This window comes from Saccopteryx bilineata, chromosome 2 (assembly GCF_036850765.1).
Source record: "Saccopteryx bilineata isolate mSacBil1 chromosome 2, mSacBil1_pri_phased_curated, whole genome shotgun sequence".
In the NCBI taxonomy this organism is placed as follows: domain Eukaryota; kingdom Metazoa; phylum Chordata; class Mammalia; order Chiroptera; family Emballonuridae; genus Saccopteryx; species Saccopteryx bilineata.
In genome coordinates, this window is record NC_089491.1 from 351,239,680 (window position 1) to 351,258,007 (window position 18,328).

At 38.4% G+C, this 18,328-nt stretch overlaps 1 protein-coding gene and 1 long non-coding RNA gene across 3 annotated transcripts in view; one reads left to right on the top strand and one right to left on the bottom strand.

The window, feature by feature from the left end:
- MED13 (mediator complex subunit 13) overlaps nt 1-6,475 on the top strand; it is a 118,132-nt gene extending 111,657 nt beyond the window's left edge. Inside the window, exons 30-31 of the mRNA XM_066262731.1 lie at nt 2,062-2,162; nt 2,510-6,475. Of these exons, the coding sequence (XP_066118828.1) occupies nt 2,062-2,162; nt 2,510-2,642 (234 nt within the window). The 3' untranslated portion in view covers nt 2,643-6,475. The remainder of the gene's footprint in view (nt 1-2,061; nt 2,163-2,509) is intronic.
- A 4,469-nt stretch (nt 6,476-10,944) lies between these two features.
- On the bottom strand, nt 10,945-18,292 carry LOC136326572 (uncharacterized). 2 transcript variants are annotated; one of them, XR_010729471.1, is made up of 3 exons: nt 18,145-18,292; nt 16,308-16,442; nt 10,945-11,368 (listed from the first exon to the last, which is right to left on the bottom strand). It is a non-coding gene; the product is annotated as an uncharacterized lncRNA (long non-coding RNA). The 2 variants fall into 2 exon arrangements; XR_010729470.1 differs by lacking the exon at nt 16,308-16,442.
- Nucleotides 18,293-18,328: the final 36 nt, after the last annotated feature.

Consider the following 18,328-nt stretch of genomic DNA (forward strand, 5'->3'; position numbering starts at 1 on the left):
CTGTCATATAAGACTTTCACTTGTAACTCATAAATAAAGAGTTTATGTATAGTTGAAACATCTATATCTTTGGCTATTTTTCTGAATATACAACTGAAGAATTTATACATTTATTACAGTTGCAGAGGAGAGAGCACATAAATATAAGATAGTACCCTATACAGAATGAGGTCTACCAAGAGTTTCTGCAGCCAGTACCACCATGTTGTTATAGCTTCTTAACATTATTATATATTAGTTGGATACAAAATTATTCACTTTTGAAATTGAAATGTGAAGAGTACCACATTCATTTTTCTCGCTTTGCCATACCTAAAGGGATATGCCAGTTGTTACTCCATTGTGAAATTGAGTGGGCAGAAGAAGGAGTCTGTGCACTGTATTACTTAAATTCTCGCAACCTCACTGAAGATAGATTTGCTCAAGATTTATGTAGCACAATGCCTGGAAAACAGGAAGTGAACATAGAATTTGACTGTTTATTAGAGATTTATTTTCCTCCAGGGCACACTTTTATTTATTTAAATTTTTTTATTGATTGATTTTAGCAAAATAGGAAGGGAGAGAGAAACAGATAGGAACATCGATCTGTCCCTGTATGTGCCCTAAGGATCAAACTAGCAACCTATGCACTTTGGGATAATGCTCTAACCAACCAAGCTATCTGGCAGGGCACATTTTTAAAAATGAGGTGGGCCTGACCTGTGGTGGCGCAGTGGATAAAGCGTCGACCTGGAAATGCTGAGGTTGCCAGTTCAAAACCCTGGGCTTGCCTCGTCAAGGCACTTATGAGAGTTGATGCTTCCAGCTCCTCCCCTCTGTCTCTCTCTCTTTCTCTCTGTCTTTCCCTCTCTCTCTCCTCTCTAAAATGAATAAATAAAATAAAAATTAAAAAATGAGGTGGACTCTGGCATTTTTGATTGTTCACTAGCAGTAAAACCCAAAAGAACCACCTGATTCTTAAGAGTAATTTCTGAAAATCAGAGTTTGGTTTTCAAAACGAAAATAAATCTGTTGGGGCCCTGGGCGGTTAGTCAGTTGGTTAGAGCATTGACTTGCTATGCCAAGGTTGGATCCCCAGTCAGGGCACATAAAAAAACAACAACCAGTGAATGCATAAATAAGTGAAACAAGTCAGTGTTTCTCTCTCCCTTCCTCTTTCCCTTTCTCTCTAAAATCAATAAATAAAGTTGTTTTTTAAATCTGTTGGAGTTTCCAAATATCTCCTTGCCCTTGCCTTAACTGTTCCAAATCTGTCTTTTTACAGTTTTAAAATAAATAAGTTATTTTAACCAAGAGAAAAGAGATTTGTAACTTTATAAGTAAAACATTTGCATACGCTTACTCTTGTTAACTTTCTTCAGTGCCACATTTAGTTACATCTGTATAGTCTTCCCCCCCCCCTTTTTTTTTTTACAGAGACAGAGAGTCAGACAGAAATGGAGAGATGAGAAGCATCAATCATTAGTTTTTCATTGCACATTGCAACACCTTAGTTGTTCATTGATTGCTTTCTCATTTGTGACTTGACCGTGGGCCTTCAGCAGACTGAGTAACCCCTTGCTGGAGCCAGCGACCTTGGGTCCAAGCTGATGAGCTTTTGCTCAAACCAGATGAGCCCGCGCTCAAGCTGGCAACCTCAGGATCTCGAACCTGAGTCCTCCACATCCCAGTCTGACGCTCTATCCACTGCGCCACCGCCTGGTCAGACATATCTATATAGTCTTAAGTTCTATGTAACCTAGAAATAGACTGTATTCAGGTTTATCAGTTTAGTGCTTTCCCTAAACATTTACTGGACACATCTAGGAAGGTTACACTTAGGAAATAATTGGAAATCATTTTTATTTAAGATGATCATGTGGTCTCAAAAACAAAGCTGAAGAAAAGGAAGTAAGATTCAATATATTACACACTTTAAAATTACTTCTGTAGTGAATTGAACAAGAACAACAAGCAACTTTATAACATGTCTCATTCCTTACATAGATCTAAAATGTATTTCATCAAGGAAGAGGCCTTGCTTTTTTTCATTTGGCTAATGTCCTGTTACTTTTTCAGGCCTCTTTGCACCTCCACGTGCCTTCAGTGCAATCTGACGAGCTGCTTCACAGTAAACACTCCCACCCACTTGACTCAAATCAGACTTCAGATGTCCTCAGGTACAGCTCTTCTTACCATTAAGGATTCTCCATTGTAACTGAATGAAAATAGCTTTCTTCCTTATATATTTTTCTCATTTTTGGCAGTAGTTTACAGTTGCATACCCTTGGGTCTCTAGATGAATTATATCGTTCAGAATAAGTGCTTTTTCTTTCTAACATGTGTGATCTACTTTTGAGAGTCATTGTTATGAAAATTAGTTATCTTTAATCACCACACTCCCTATTCCATATATTCCTCTTTTTTTTTAAGTGACTTTGAATCTTAGATGTCATAATTGGAAAATGCTTTCAAAATCTACAGTATAAAAAAATACACAACTTACACAGTTTTATTTGTTTCTCAGGTTTGTTTTGGAACAGTACAATGCACTCTCCTGGCTAACCTGTGATCCTGCAATCCAGGACAGACGCTCTTGTCTCCCAATTCATTTTGTGGTGCTGAATCAGTTATATAACTTTATCATGAATATGCTGTGATCTTCATTTGATGGAACTGTGCAAGAAAAGAACAAGGAAAAAAGACATTTCGCTGCAAGATGAAGTTACAGTTATCTTCTCAGTGAAAGTCATTTGTGATGGGGTCTAATTCTTATTACTTCAACAAATATTGTTTTGATGTGGGGGGAGGGGCTGTAAGCCTGCTATTTTTCACTGACTATATTGAACTCTAGGATGATGACTGATCATACAAAACGTATTATAACATTTTCGTAGCAAAATTTAACTTTTTTTCTCCAGTCACAGTATTTGTGAAAAGTAATGAGCCATAGTACCCAGTCATGTTAAATGAATATTAAAAGCATGGAGAGGAAATGAGGAACAATGAATTTCAACATATGGCTTCAGAACATCAAGATGTTCTTGTATTGGAGTATAGTATCTAGTATTCAAAATGCCTGCATCTCTTATTTATTGTAAGTTTTTAAATGTATAAATTGTCTTATATTTCTTAACCTCTTTTATAAAAATTTTCCTAGAAGGTTTATACTGCCTTCTTGCTTTAAAGCAATTGGTCTAAAATATATGTAATCGTCTTAATTAAAAAGTTGCAGTAGGGTTGCTTTTAGAGTATTATTTTTTTGTAAAGGGATGGGTGGGACAGTAATTTGTATTGTCTCAATGTACAGTTTAATGGGTATAGAGGGGGAATAATGTCCATACCATTGTGTGTGGAGGATTTACAGCTAAGCTGTAGTTGCAGAGTACATGTACAGTAATGAAGTTCACTGTGTTTATAAATGGAAAAGGTACCAGGTCTTACAGCATTTTATATATCACACCTTTACAGACATTATGGCAATATACAAGTGATATTGTTAGGTCGTTTAACTTAGAATAAAATCAGAATTCTTCAGTTATATTTTGTACTATGGTTTAGGGCTATGACTAATATTTCAGGCCATTTTCAGTGAAAAAAACTTAGTTTTACAAGAAAAACATTTGCTACTGAATGCTTATCCTAATTTTGGTGTTTAATGTTACATGCATAAATTTTTTTCAGTTTAAAAGTGGCACATCTAGGCATGGGAATATTATTAATTATGAAAATTTTCTTCAGGATCTGCTATAAGGTTGAAATTTAGCCCAGCTCTAGGCATTTTACAAATTATTTTAAGAGCAGTCACTCTTGATTGTTTCACTTTTTTTTAAATTAAAGATTGGGAATATGTTTGAGTGTATGCATATGTATGGATGAGTGTGTGTGCAATCAAACTGTGGTGTAAATAGATTCTCAGTGAATTCTGGCGTTCAGACTCTATTTCACTAGTTAAAAAAACCATTTTCTAAACTTAATCTGTTTGTTTCCCCCTTTGCCTTTTTATTTATTTAATTTTCTTGGTTTGGAGATGACAGTCCCAAACACCAGAGTCTGTACTTTTCTATAACACAGCTCAGATTAAGGCAGGACATATGCCAAGGAGGTTCTCACCTCCCTAAAGAAGGGACTTGAATTTTAGGGACTTTAATTCACCCCTTCCTTCCATACAGCTTTTCCCCTTCTTGTTTGCACATGCCAGGATAACTGCTTTTATGCAGGCTTTACCACCTTGAAAAATCCTTTCTACAGTGCTGCTCACAAGAGTCCAGGTTAGCCTCCAACCTGTGTTGCTGACTTGAATTCACAGTCGCCAAGTCTACCTATCTTTCTTGGAAACCGTCTAGCAAAATTCCAAATTTGTAAGTTCACTAATTCTCTACAAGAACAAAATCAATTGTATTTACAAAACAACTAATTCGGAATGTTTTATTTTTTTATTGGAACATGTTTTGTAAATACTATATGCTTAGCTTAAATATCACTTTCTTATGAACAATATAATGTCTTCAAATTGTGTATATTAAAACAGTAACAAGTCTTTTTTTTTTCTATAAAGAAAACACAATTAGTGACAAAGATTTTTCAATCATTTCTTCAAAGGTATAATGCAATCCCAATGGTCAGCATATTTTGAAATTAAAATTTAAAGATCACATCTCTGCATTCATTTTTAAATTGTGCTAACACACTACAGATTATGTTGGCATGTTTTGTTCTGTACTTTTAAAAAAAAGTCTGAGATTTGAAGAAAAAGATGCTTATTTGAAATTTCTATAAAAAGAATATCCTTTTTTATATACTTAGTGCATTAGTGACTTTTAAAATAAAAGCTATATTCTCAGTTGTTTAAAATCACTAGCCTTTAGTAATCACACCTCAGTTTGAAAATAGATTTTAAAAAAATTATTCCCTGGCAGTTTCTTTTATATGGAGCCATAAGAAAGGAACCCAGTATACAATTCCTTTTTATCTGGGAATCAGGGAGCAGTTCCTAAATATACAGGATTTACTGATAAGATATTTTTCTTCCTTTCATATATAAGTTCACACTGAAATAGGAAATTATTAAATAGCCATTAGAAAAGGTCAGGAGACTTATTTAAAAACAAACAAACGCCTTTTATGCAGAATGATGGATCTGACTTACTAATGTACTGTCACAGACAAGAGTGGGTAGTTTTGTTTTGTTTAAATAGGTAAGCAAAATAATATACTTTATACCAGTTGATCACCAACATCTTGACTTCTTTGTTACAGTGCTAATACCTGTTTTTTGTGCAGTTATCCATTACAAAGCAGGGTGGAAGTTCAGTATTTTGGCATTTAAAAAGATTACTTATATAAAGTCTGCTTCCAGCCAGTGAGAAACATCTAGCCATACCTTTCTTATGCAAGCCATTCAGTTATCAGGACTGTGAATTAACACTGTATGAATAAATTTCTGTACACCTTCTTGTTTGGCCAGAAGGCCACCAAGTGTACTTATATTTAATCCTTAAAATTTTAAAGTAGTAGTAATTTTTAATCTTTCTAAACTTTTCTTAAACCACTAAAATTAAGCTCTTACTACTTAGTGAACTATCCTCAGCTGTATTCGTACTCAATTGTCAGTATGGCACAGATTACTGTATTAAAATATTCTCCTTTGGTCTTCATATTTACTTTCCGAGGTAATTTTTTTAACTTAATGTGTTACTACGAAGATTTGAAGATCTTTAATCAAGCACTATGTTAATACTGTAATATCAAAATACTATGTTGCATTATTTAAAGTGTTCAAATTGAATACATTAAAAGGAAGTTTTTAAAATGCTGTTGCATCATATAATTTGCCTCTTATCCACTATGGCATTGCATATCAGTCTGTTAATAACATTTAATGTGCATGGGTGATGTTTTGGTCTGGGTTTTCCGTTAAGGTTTTATTTAGTTAGTCTAAATTAACGAAAAATGTTTTGACATAACAGTACATTGTTTAGCCCTGCACCCCAAATCAGCTGGAAATCTTAACCTTTTGGTTTTTCTTAGTGTTTTAATGGGCCCAGAACTGTGGTTTAAATTTTTATATATATTTTTTCTTTTTTTGTGGAGTATTAATGAAAAACTGGATTTGGGACCTAAAATACTCCTCAGGTTTATATATTCATAAAGTTTTAAAATAGCTTTAGTTTTCAAAGTAAACTGGATTTGTGGACCTCACAAATTGTAACGTCATTACTGGACATGTGTCAGCATTAACTCTTCCAAAACAGCTTGGTCACATTATGAAGGGAAGTTTTAAAGTTGTTTAGCAGTGACACTTAATATGGTCCAATTGCTTTTTTTAAAAACGTGCAACAAAAAGGATAAGGAACAAACACTATTGCTGCCGAATGCCATAACACTGAGTTGTACAAATTGTGATTGAGGAAATGAAAAGGTTTATACTTTTAAAACAAAACAAAACAAAACAAAAAAAACTTCAAATGGAATAAATTATTCATGAAGCCTTCATTGTGGTGTCTCATTCTGTTGAAAATATTTCCATCTTAAGTTTGTGTACAAATTAATACCAGTATTATTTTTCTGTCATTTATAAATGGAGATGAGCAACCTAAAAACTGACTTTTGGACTTTTCACTTCTCCATTGGTAGGATTTTATTTTAAAAAGTATTTGAATCATATATCAATATGTAATATATAGAAAAATTGTATATGGACATACATACTAATTCCTATTAGACTGATCGGTTTGATACCAGTTTTCTAAACAGGTACCTTCAAATATTTATAGCATAACTCTGTCCTTTTTTTTGAAATCACATAAATGTTTTTGAAACATGAAAGTGTCGTTTACCCTGACCAGGCGGTAGCGCGGTGGATAGAGCATCGGACTGGGATGCAGAGGACCCAGGTTTGAGACCCTGAGGTCGCCAGCTTGAGCGTGGGCTCATCTGATTTGAGCAGAGCTGAACAGCTTGGACCCAAGGTCACTGGCTCGAGCAAGGGGTTACTTGGTCTGCTAAAGGCCTGTGGTCAAGGCACATATGAGAAAGCAATCAATGAACAACAGTGTCGCAATGAAAAAATGAGGATTGGTGCTTCTCATCTCTCCGTTCCTGTCTGTCTGTCCCTATCTATCCCCCTCTCTGATTCTCTGTCTCTAAAAAAAAAAAAAAAAAAAAAAAAGTCGTACAGATATGAGCAACTCATTAAAAATAGTTCTGTCCCACCGAGGCTGGGTAGTTAAGTTGGTTACAGCATTGTCCAGACATGTCAAGGTTGTGGGTTTGATCCCCAGGGTCAGGACACATACAAGAATCAACTGGCAAATGCATGGATAGGTAGAACAACAAATTAATGTCTCTCTGTCTTCCCTTTCCTCTTCTATAAAGTCAATAAATACCTTTTTTGTGTGGCAGAGACAGAGTCAGAGAGAGGGACAGATAGGGCCAGACAGGCAGGGAGAGAGATGAGAACCATCAATTCTTTGTTGTGGCTCCTTAGTTGTTCATTGATTGATTTCTCATATGTACCTTGACCCGGAGGCTACTGCAGACTGAGTAACCCCTTGCTCAAGCCAGCAACTTTGGGTCCAAGCTGGTGAGCTTTGCCCAAACCAGATGAACCCATGCTCAAGCTGGCGACCTCGGTGTCTCAAACCTGGGTCCTCTACATCCCAGTCCAACGCTCTATCCACTGCACCACTGCCTGGTCAGGCAATAAATACATTTTTAAAAAATCGTTTCAGCCTGACCAGGCGGTGGCGCAGTGGATAGAGCGTCGGACTGGGATGCAGAAGTACCCAGGTTCGAGACTCCGAGGTCGCGCGCGGGCTCATCTGGCTTGAGCAAAGAGCTCGCCAGCTTGGACCCAAGGTCGCTGGCTCCAGCAAGGGGTTACTCGGTCTGCTGAAGGCCCACGGTCAGGGCACATGTGAGAAAGCAATGAACAACTAAGAAGTCGCAACGCGCAACGAGAAACTGATGATTGATGCTTCTCATCTCTCTCTGTTCCTGTCTGTCTGTCCCTGTCTATCTCTGCCTCTGTAAAAAAAAAAAAAAAAAAAAAAAAATCGTTTCATACCTGCTGGGATAATTACAACTATTTTAAAAATTGCTCTGTCCAAAAAATAAAATTTTTAAAAGTTTAAATAATTTTGTTCAACTCAAGCTATGGACAAACTCCAAAACTGTGGTTTTAAAATATTTTCTAACAGTTTATATTAACTAATTTTCTTATTTTTACTATAGTCATAACTAAAAATATAACTGCAGGATCAAGCCTTCTTTTGAGGTGGGCAGATACTCAATACTACAATTTCATACAACCTTTCTTTAACTATTTCTAGTTTTCAGTATTGAAAACCAAGCCCTGAAAAATCCTGAGTGGCTTACTGAAGGAAATGAGTGTTTTTTCTTCAATAGCTAAACCATACACTTGTTTGTACTATGCATAAGTTACTGATTCTCATTAATAAATCAGGCTGCTTAGAAATAGACATGTTTCCTACATTAAGCAAATAGAATTTTTACATTATGACCCATTCTGCTACATCTTGGAAAAATCCAAAACATGATAGCTCAAAATGATAGTTAATCCGTTCCCTGTAATCATTTCTTAGAAAATTCTGTCAGATTTCTCCATGTGATTTAAGAACTACAGAGTGAAGGGTTAAAATTACGAATTGTGAAAAATTTGAAATGTTCTGGAATAGTGATTTCAATCTTTTTTATCTAATGGCACAAAAACTGATTCCTAAAATTCTGTGCACACCAAAAAAATATATTTTTTGCCTATCTGACAAAAATAAGATATAATTTTTAATTCATTCCCACTGACAGCTATTATTGTGCTGGCTGTTGTCATTTTTTTTATTTGACAATCTAATGGAAAAGAGGTCAGTGTCCCTGACTAAATAGGTATTACGTGTTTTAAAAATTCTTGTGGCATCTATTGAAAATCACTGTTCTAGACAGAATTAATATATTGGGAACTGTCTTGACCTCATGATATCAGTAGCATGTTAGTATATAGATGTATGTATTAATTAACTTGATGAAGTGACCTGAAATAATATCAGCTTGTTACTCAAGGTATAGTTACATTTACCACATTTCTAGAATCAAAATTACAATATATTCTGACAATTATTTTCTGTTTAACAATTTTATCAAAATTGTTACTCATTTTGATAGAATTTGTTACAATCAGAGTGGCTAAAATATATTTGGATTATAGGGTGGTCATGTAGGTTTTAAAGAAATTTAGAGGCAGAACATCCATTTCAAGATAAAGTTAATGTAGTTTGAACTATCTTCAAACCATTTGGGGTAAATAACCTTTGAAATCATACAGTTTTTAGAGAAGCACTGACATTTAATAGTAACCATTATCTCTTCTCTAAGGATGTTAAATTGAAATGTTGAGGCTTGGTTTAACAAGGTATTAAGTGAATACTGCTCTATTAACAACTAGTTCAGATAAGTCAGTTCCCCACATCCCCAAGAATATGTACTTAAGAGTCTATAAGTCCAAAGGGCACAATGAGTTATTTGAAGGTTTCCATATAAGATTTCAAAAGAGAAAGATAATCCAAAATAGATTTGGCTTAATGGTAAAAGATCATTTAAGTGCTGTGAAAATTCTGAGTCATCTACTCTGTTTTTAATTCTCTAGTTTTCACTATCTTTCTGTTTATACTCTAGGAGAGTTATCGATCCTGGACTAAACACTGAAGAACCCTCATTCTTAGAGCTCTAACCAGAATTTATTTTTATTTTTCTTAAGTTGGAAACGGAGGCAGTCAGACAGACTCCTGTATGTGCCCGACCGGGATCCACCCGGCATGCCCACCAGGGGGCGATGCTCTGACCATCTGGGGCGTTGCTGTGCCGCAACCAGAGCCATTCTAGCACCTGAGGCAGAGGCCACAGAGCCATCCTCAGCGCCCGGGCCATCTTTGCTCCAATGGAGCCTTAGCTGCGGGAGGGGAAGAGAGAGACAGAGAGGAAGGAGAGAGGAAGGGGTGGAGAAACAGATGGGCGCTTCTCCTGTGTGCCCTGGCCGGGAATCGAACCTGAGACTCCTGCACGCCAGGCTGATGCTCTACCACTGAGCCAACCGGCCAGGGCCCAGAAATTTTTTGAGTTGATAGAAACTCGTATTTATTTTGCCACTACCTACTACAGAGAAAAAAGTTTTTACTGATATATTTAAATAATCCCTAACCCATGTAGTGTCTTACAGACTTGCATTCAGAATGCCTGAATTTAAGTCGGTTCTGTTCTTTTTTTCTTGCATAGATCTCTACTTTTGACTAAAATCAACAATCTTCCTTCACAGAAACCTCTTAGTCTTTAATAGTGTTCCTTGTTACTGTGACTGGTCCGGCCATCTATTCAGTTGTACAAACCACAATCTCTTTCTTGTAAACAGTCATCAAAAACTGTCCATCTTGTGTAATGACTATGTTCATTTCTACCTTTCTTGATCTGATCTTAGTCTAAATTAGTATTAGCCAATGCCATATGAGGTATTAGATAAAACAACTTTATCTGGGTGGACCAGCAACATACTAACTTGGTTATTTTCAGTGTTTTCTTGATAGCTTAAAACCCTTTTATGGCTCTGCTTACTCTAAAGATAAATGCCAAAAGTCTTACACGATCTGTTCCCTGCCTACTTCTCCAGCCTCACAATGGGCCTCTCTCTTGCGTTCTCATCTCAGCCTCTTGGGCGTTGAGTTCTTTGAAAGCCCCAGTGGATATTCTTGCCTTGAAGACCGTTGCCTAAGAGCAGGTCTTCCTAAAGAGCTTTATGAACCTCAAAGGAAACTGTAAAAGCTGCTTTGAAGTTTGTAAAATACAAATTGTGAGGCATGATTAATAAAACACCTATGAACTAAGGCTTGCAAGAGGAAAAAATATGCTTATGGCAATGACAAGGACTGTTAAATATATTTCCAGCAAGAGCAAAGATAAGATACAAAGAGTGAAGTATTTATTCTTTGTTTTTTTTCGTTGAGCTCGTGAGGCACCCAGGCTCCCAATTTTTCGGTAAATCCCATTGAATGAAGGTGATTGAGAATCGTTTTATGATCGCAGTTCATTTTTTCCGCCAATTCACGACTGGTTTGGCGACCGTTCTCCTTCAAAAGTGATTTGAGACGTTCTTCATCGAATTCAGAAGGCCTTCCGCTGCAGGATGTGTCATTGACGTCAAAGTCGCCATTTTTGAACTTTGCAAACCATTTCCGTGCTGTAGACTCGCCTATGACACCTTCTCCATACACGTCACAAATGTCCCAGGCTGCTTCGGCAGCTTTTTTACCTCGATGAAAAGCAAAGAAGAGCAGGTGTCGAAAATGTTGATTTTTGCCTCCTGGGTATTCCATTTCTAAGCCTCAAAACAATAATAAAAAATTAAATAACTCAAAAATACAACTAACATAGTTTTGTAGAGCAGAAAGAGTTTTATCGAATGAATACTTACCCTTTGCCAAACAGCAAACAAATCGTTGTAAAATAAAATATAAAAACGCTACGAACTTATTCCCCAACCCAATAGTACTGAAGCTTTAGCTCCCTTCTATCCCAACCAACCCCCCGCTCCCCGATAAAAATAAACTTGAAGGATCTTCAAGATCTAAATGTCTAAGATCAAGTGTAGTAAACTATGCATAGATGGAATTAAAATAAGAGCTAGTTAACTGATTTAAAGGAGCTAGTTGCTGAAGTCTCCAGATCCAAATGAATCACATCCTGGGTGCTGAAAGAACTTCAGATAAGATTTCAGAAATGCTGGGGAGAACCAAAAAGTCCTGGAAGAACGGAAATGCACAGCTTGCCCAGTTATTTAAATATAAAAAAGTTATGTCCTAGAAACTACTAATAAAATTAATTACTTGACTTTGTAAACAAAATCATTAGGAACCAGCATAGTTTCACTAAAGCACAATTTGTTGAATAAACTGATTTCCTCTACACTAGTTACAAAATACAAGAGGTACAAAACCTTGACCTTAAGCCTTCAGTCTACTGAGAAACATACTTGTGTAAACATAATTAGTTCAATAAGCCCTCTAAAATGATATGAGTAACAATGCCGTGTATATGTACAAGAGGATATAGCTGAAATCAATCTCATTACATTTTGACAGCACTGATGAACTGATTATGGAAATAAACATTCAGCATATTATTTAATAAGATTTCATGGTATTCTTATGCTTTAATTAATTTAACAAAACAAGTGCCTTAGTGTGCCAAATGCAAAGAAGTAAAGTATAGTTCTTGCCCTCAGAGTTTAAGTACTTACTTTCTGGTGGGAGAGACAGTCAAGTTCTAACAGTTATAGTGTGATATGTGAAGTACTACGATGGAAGGATAGCAAAGGGTGGCTTGAAGCTAATGAAGAGAGAGGTGGTCTGTCAAGGAAAGATTTCTTAGTAAGGGATCACTTCGCCTTAAAGGATATATAGGAGGTACTATATAAAGATCAAAAGGCATACCCGACAGAAAGAACAATGGGGGAAAAGACCCATGAATTGCATGCAGGATTTGGGAAATAGCAGTTGAAAATAACTAAAATAGGCCTGACCTGTGGTGGCACACTTGGAATGCTGAGGTTGCCGGTTCAAATCCCCAGACTTGCGCCATCAAGAGACATACAAGAAGCAACTGCTCATCCCCACCTCCCTGCCTTTCTTCCCCTCTCTCTCTCTCTCTCTCTCAAATAAATAAATATCTAAAAAAAATAAAAGAACTAAAATGGAGGCACCATGGTGGGACATGGCCAGAGTCCAGGCTAAAGAGAAATCAGACCATGAAAAATTGTCTTTGGAGTGCACCTTGAGCAAAATCAACACTATCCCCAAGCAGGAAAGTGTTTTAGTAGTTGGGGTGAATTCTTAATTGGTTGAAAATCATAACCAAAAATGCTTGATGGGTGGAGGCTATGTCAACCTGGAGGTATGTATCTACTGCTATGCTATAGAACCTTGGCTGGATCCTATTCAATATTTCCCCATAAAATTAAGAAAGATAGGGTCTGGCTTGACCAGGTGGTGGCACAGTGGATAGAGCATCAGCCTGAGATGCTGAGGATCCAGGTTTGAAACCCTGAGGTCACCGGCTTGAGCGCGGGCTCACCAGCTTGAGCACAGGGTTGCCAGCTTGAGTGTAGGATCACTGACATGACCCCAAGGTTGCTGGCTTAAGCCCAAGGTCGCGCTGGCTTGAATCCAAGGTCACTGGCTTGATAAGGGGTCATTCGCTCTGCTGAAGCCCCCTGATCGAGGCACATATGAGAAAGCAATCAATGGACAACTAAGATGCCACAACAAAGAATTGATGCTTCTCATCTTTCCTCTTTCCTGTCTCTCTGTCCCTTTCTCTCTCTCTCTAGTTAAAAAATAAAGAGGAAGAAAGAGGAAGAAAGAGGAAGAAAGAGGAAGAAAGAGGAAGGAAGGAAAGGGAGGAAGGGAGGAAGGGAGGAAGGGAGGAAGGGAGGAAGGGAGGAAGGGAGGAAGGAAGGAAGGAAGGAAGGAAGGAAGGAAGGAAGGAAGGAAGGAAGGAAGGAAGGGGTCTGTATAGCCAAAGCAGATAGCCAGTGTAAAAGAGGAGTCTAAAACATCTTGATGGGCTGAAACAATGGAAGAAATCTTACAAGATAAAAGAGGCACACTATGAAGGATGCTTAATTATAAAGAATTATATATTGGGAAAACTAGAGCTAAATGTCTCCTGAGACGCTTCTACTTTTGAAAGTCTCTGATTCTATATCCAAAAAACATTGGTCCTCCTTTAAATAACTAGCTCTTCCAATTTCTTGAAGTTCATTTACTTAGAATAATCTACATAAAAGCAGTTAATATGCCTGAACATAGTAGGTAATACCTTTTTCTCTTTTGTTTCTTCTTCTTTTTTTTTTTCTGAAGTTGGAAACGGGGAGGCAGTCAGACAGACTCCCGCATGCACCCGACCGGGATCCACCTGGCATGCCCACCAGGGGGCGATGCTCTGCCCATCTGGGGCGTTGCTCTGCCGCAATCAGAGCCATTCTAGTGCCTGAGGTAGAGGCCACAGAGCCATCCTCAGCGCCCATGCAAACGCTGCTCCAATGGAGCCCTGGCTGCGGGAGAGGAAGAGAGAGATAGAGAGGAAGAAGAGGGGGAGGGGTTGGAGAAGCAGATGTGTGCTTCTCCTGTGTGCCCTGGCCGGGAATTGAACCTGGGACTCCTGCACGCCAGGCTGACGCTCTACCACTGAGCCAACCGGCCAGGGCCTTGTTTCTTCTTTTTTATCTTCCCCCATTCTGATTGAAAAATAATGTAGAAAAGCGTAAATCAAAGGAAGCCAGTCAGAAGAGAATGTTTACTTCATCCAGAAAAGAGCCTTTTATCTTAAAGTATAGGAACTACCCTATATGTTAAACGCCAGCAATGATAAGACATCATTATTTATGTACCAATAAAAGTAAAAAATGCCGCCTGACCTGTGGTGGCGCAGTGGATAAAGCGTCGACCTGGAAATGCTGAGGTTGCCGGTTCGAAACCCTGGGCTTGCCTGGTCAAGGCACATATGGGAATTGATACTTCCAGCTCCTCCCCCCTGTCTCTCTCTCCTCTCTCTGTCTCTCTCTCTCCCTCTCTCTCTCCTCTCTAAAATGAATTTAAAAAAAAAGTAAAAAATGCCAAGAACAATTTAACATTATTGATTTTATTTTTTATTCAGTGAGAGGAGTTGGGGAGACAGAGACAGACTCCTGCATGTGCTCCAACTAGAATCCACCAGGGAATCCTGCTAGGGGGCAATGCTGTGCCCATCTGGGACATTGCTCTTCTTAGTTCCTGAGGTGGAGGCCATGGAGCTATCCTCAGCGCCAGAGGCCAACTTGCTTCAATTGAGCCGTGGCTGTGGAAAGGGAAGAGAGAAAGAGAAAGAAAGAGATAGAGTAGGGAAGGGTGGATAGAGAAGCAGATGGGCGTTTCTTCTGTGTGCCCTGACTGAGACTTGAACCTGGGTTATCCACACACTGGGCCAACACTCTACCACTGAGCCAACCGCCCAGGGCCACCCTATTGACTTTAAAACATCCTCTCTCTTTTTTTTAATTTATCAATTTTTAATTTTATTTATTTAGTGACAGAGACAGAGAAAGTCAGAGAGAGGGACAGACAGGAAGGGAGAGAGATGAGAAGCATCATCAGTTGCGGCACTTTAGTTGTTTGTTGATTGCTGTCTCATATGTGCCCTGACCAGGGGGATACAGCAGACTGAGTGACCCCTTGCTCGAGTCAGCGACCTTGGGCTCAAGCTAGTGAGCTTTGTTCAAACCAGATGAGCCTGCGCTCAAGCTGGTGACCTCGGGGTCTCGAATCTGGGTCCTCGGCATCCCAGTTCGATGCTCTATCCACGGCGCCACCACCTGGTCAGGCAAGACATCCTCTTTTCAGAGATGTTAAAATGTGAAAAATTCATCATAGAATTGATGAAATACATCTTTTTTCTTAAAAGGTTTTACCTATTGATTTTAGAAAGAGAGAGAAACGCAGGGGTTGTGGTGGGGAAGAAGCAGGAAACATCAACTCACTGTTGCTTCTTGTATGTGCCTTGACCGTGCAAGCCTGGGTTTTGAACTGGCAACCTCAGCATTCCAGGTCAACACTCTGTCCACCATACAACCACACATCAAGCAGATGAAATAACCTTTTTGTGAACAGAAATGGTAATGAGCCTCAGGGCTACATTGGTCTTGAAAAGGAATTATTTTCCCCTGGCCTGGGGAAAATAGTTGGTTAGAGTGCTGGCCCAACACACCAGAGTTACAGGTCTGATACTTGGTCAGGTCACAAACATGAAGGAACCAATGAATGTGCAACTAAACGGAAAACAAACAGATGTTACTCTATCTCTAAAATCAATGTTTTTAAAAAAGGAATTGTATCCTTAAACATTTTATAATCACAGACCTGTATACCACAATTATATAAGATACTCTACTTAGCTATATAAGATAATCAAAGGTTTGGTGATTTTTTTAGGCAATTAAATGGGCTAATTTGTAGTGTTATCATTCTAGAAGTTCATAAATCTGCCTAATTAAACATGAGGCAATCACTCTCAAAGGAAGCAGCTCTAAAACTCAAAAGTTCAAGAGTAAGTCTTTTATTCACTAGGGTGTCTGCGTTTCTATATGACTGTCAAAATTATTTTGCTGACAAACATCACAATGTAGTTGAAAGACTTGTTGACTAAGTGCATGTGAGAGGGAAAGGCTGGAGTCTAGGATAACTTTCAGGTTTCCTGCTTGAGCAATTCTGGGTGGTAGTGATACTTACTGAGTAAGAATTGGAAGAGAAGAAAATCCCTGGCCAGACAGCTCAGTTGGTTAGCATCATCTAGAAGTGCAGAGGTTGCCGGTTTGATTGCTGGCCAGGGTGCATACAGGAACACATTGATATTCCTATCTGTCTCTGTATCTCCCTCCCATAAAAATAAAAATAAAATAAAATAAAGGAAGAGAAGAAAAAAGGGGACAGGAGGAAGATAAGTATCAGCACTCAACACCATTACATTCTAGCTGTCTTATTCAGGCTAGACATAATTTGCTGTTCTCTGTTGATCAAGATGAATCTGCATATTGTTTCTCCATTAATGAATTCAGGATTATAAACAATTAGAGTTGGAAGAGATCTTAAAAACCAGCTCACATCCCACCTTTTCCTCTATTCATCCCCCAAACCAGTGTTTGAATTCCCTTCACATCTTCCTTTGAAAAAAACTATCCAGGGAGATTAAATTGCTTAACTTCTCTCTCTCTCTCTCTTTTTGCTTAACCTCTCTTAATCTCAATTTCCACAATTTTAAAATGGAGAATATTATTACCTCAGATAATTAAATCAGATAATAGGTAGATAGCACTAGTGCCTATCTAGCAAGTCCTTAATAAATATCAGCTTAAAAATAACAATATTGTACAGTTGTGAAATCAATTTATGGTGGTCACCAGTGATTTAAAGTAGAATACATAACATATAGTATGTGTATTATTTCAGAAGATGTCTGTTTCCATTTAAATGTGGGTATATATGCATATGTGTGTTCTGAGGCACAGCAATATGTTATTACTGTGGGTCAGGAGGAAAAAAGTCTGAGAAATGCTTGCGACACACATTACTTCTTTTTTTCCTTTAAATTTTTCATGTTGAAATCAGACCTTATTTTTAAAGGGATCATCCTTCTGTCAAAGCATTGAAACCATAGAGTATGAAGTACTGTCTGTCAAGCATTTTTGTTTCCAGCTTCTAACACAATGTTTTGTAAATAAAAGGTGCTAAATACACTAGGTTGAACCAGGTACTAGAAATAGTATGAGCCTGACCAGGAGGAGGTGGCGCATTGGATAGAGCATCGGACTCAGACGCAGAGGACCCAGGTTTGAAACCCAGAGGTCCCAGGCTTGAAGCCAGCTCGTGGGCTCCATCCAGCTGGAGAGTGGAATCATGGACATGACCCCATGGTTGCCCACCTGAGCCCAAAGGTTGCTGGCTTGAAGCCTAAGGTGGTTGGCTTAAGCAAGGGGGTCACTCGCTCTGCTGTAGCACTCCCCCCCCCCTTCCAGGCACATATGAGAAAGCAATCAATGAACAACTAAGGAGCTGCAATGAAGAATTGATGCTTCTCATCTCTCTCCCCTCCTGTCTGTCCTTAAATCTCCCCTCCTGTCCCTATTATGTCCCTCACTGTCTCTCTCTCTCTCTGCCTCTGTCAAAAACAACAACAAAAAAAAACAACCAAAAAACCCATGAAAAATATAGAGAACAATGGTTCTTAATCTTTTCTGGGTGACTAGATTCCTTTGAGAAGTTGTTGAAAGTTTTGGACCTTCTTTCCAGACGACCTGCCAATCACAATTTCTGCAGATTCCAGAGAATTCCTGAAACTGTCGCGCTCTAAGGATCTATCGACCGTAACCTAAGAATCCTGAAGTGAAGATGTTTAATTTCTGTGTGTGAAATCGAGAGCGAAAGAAGACTCGGAATTAGGTCCCTTTAAAAATTCTACAAATCCTAGGATTCTAGAAGTTTGGTGCGGGGAGGGCAAAGGCAGAGATGGAAAGAGGAATACAGTCTGTTCCGGTCGAAGAACAGTGGAGACTTTAACACTTTTACCTACGTTAAGTTATTTGAATGCCAGGATAATCCTGCGATGACGAAACCGCAGCTCGAAAGGGTTTAATGACACGGCGGGTAGGGTCGGAAAAACAGACCAACAACAACTAGTACACACTTCGGAGATCAACCTGCGCAGAGCCAACAGCGGGGGTGGGGTGTGGGGTGTGGGGGGGTGGTAAAGGGGC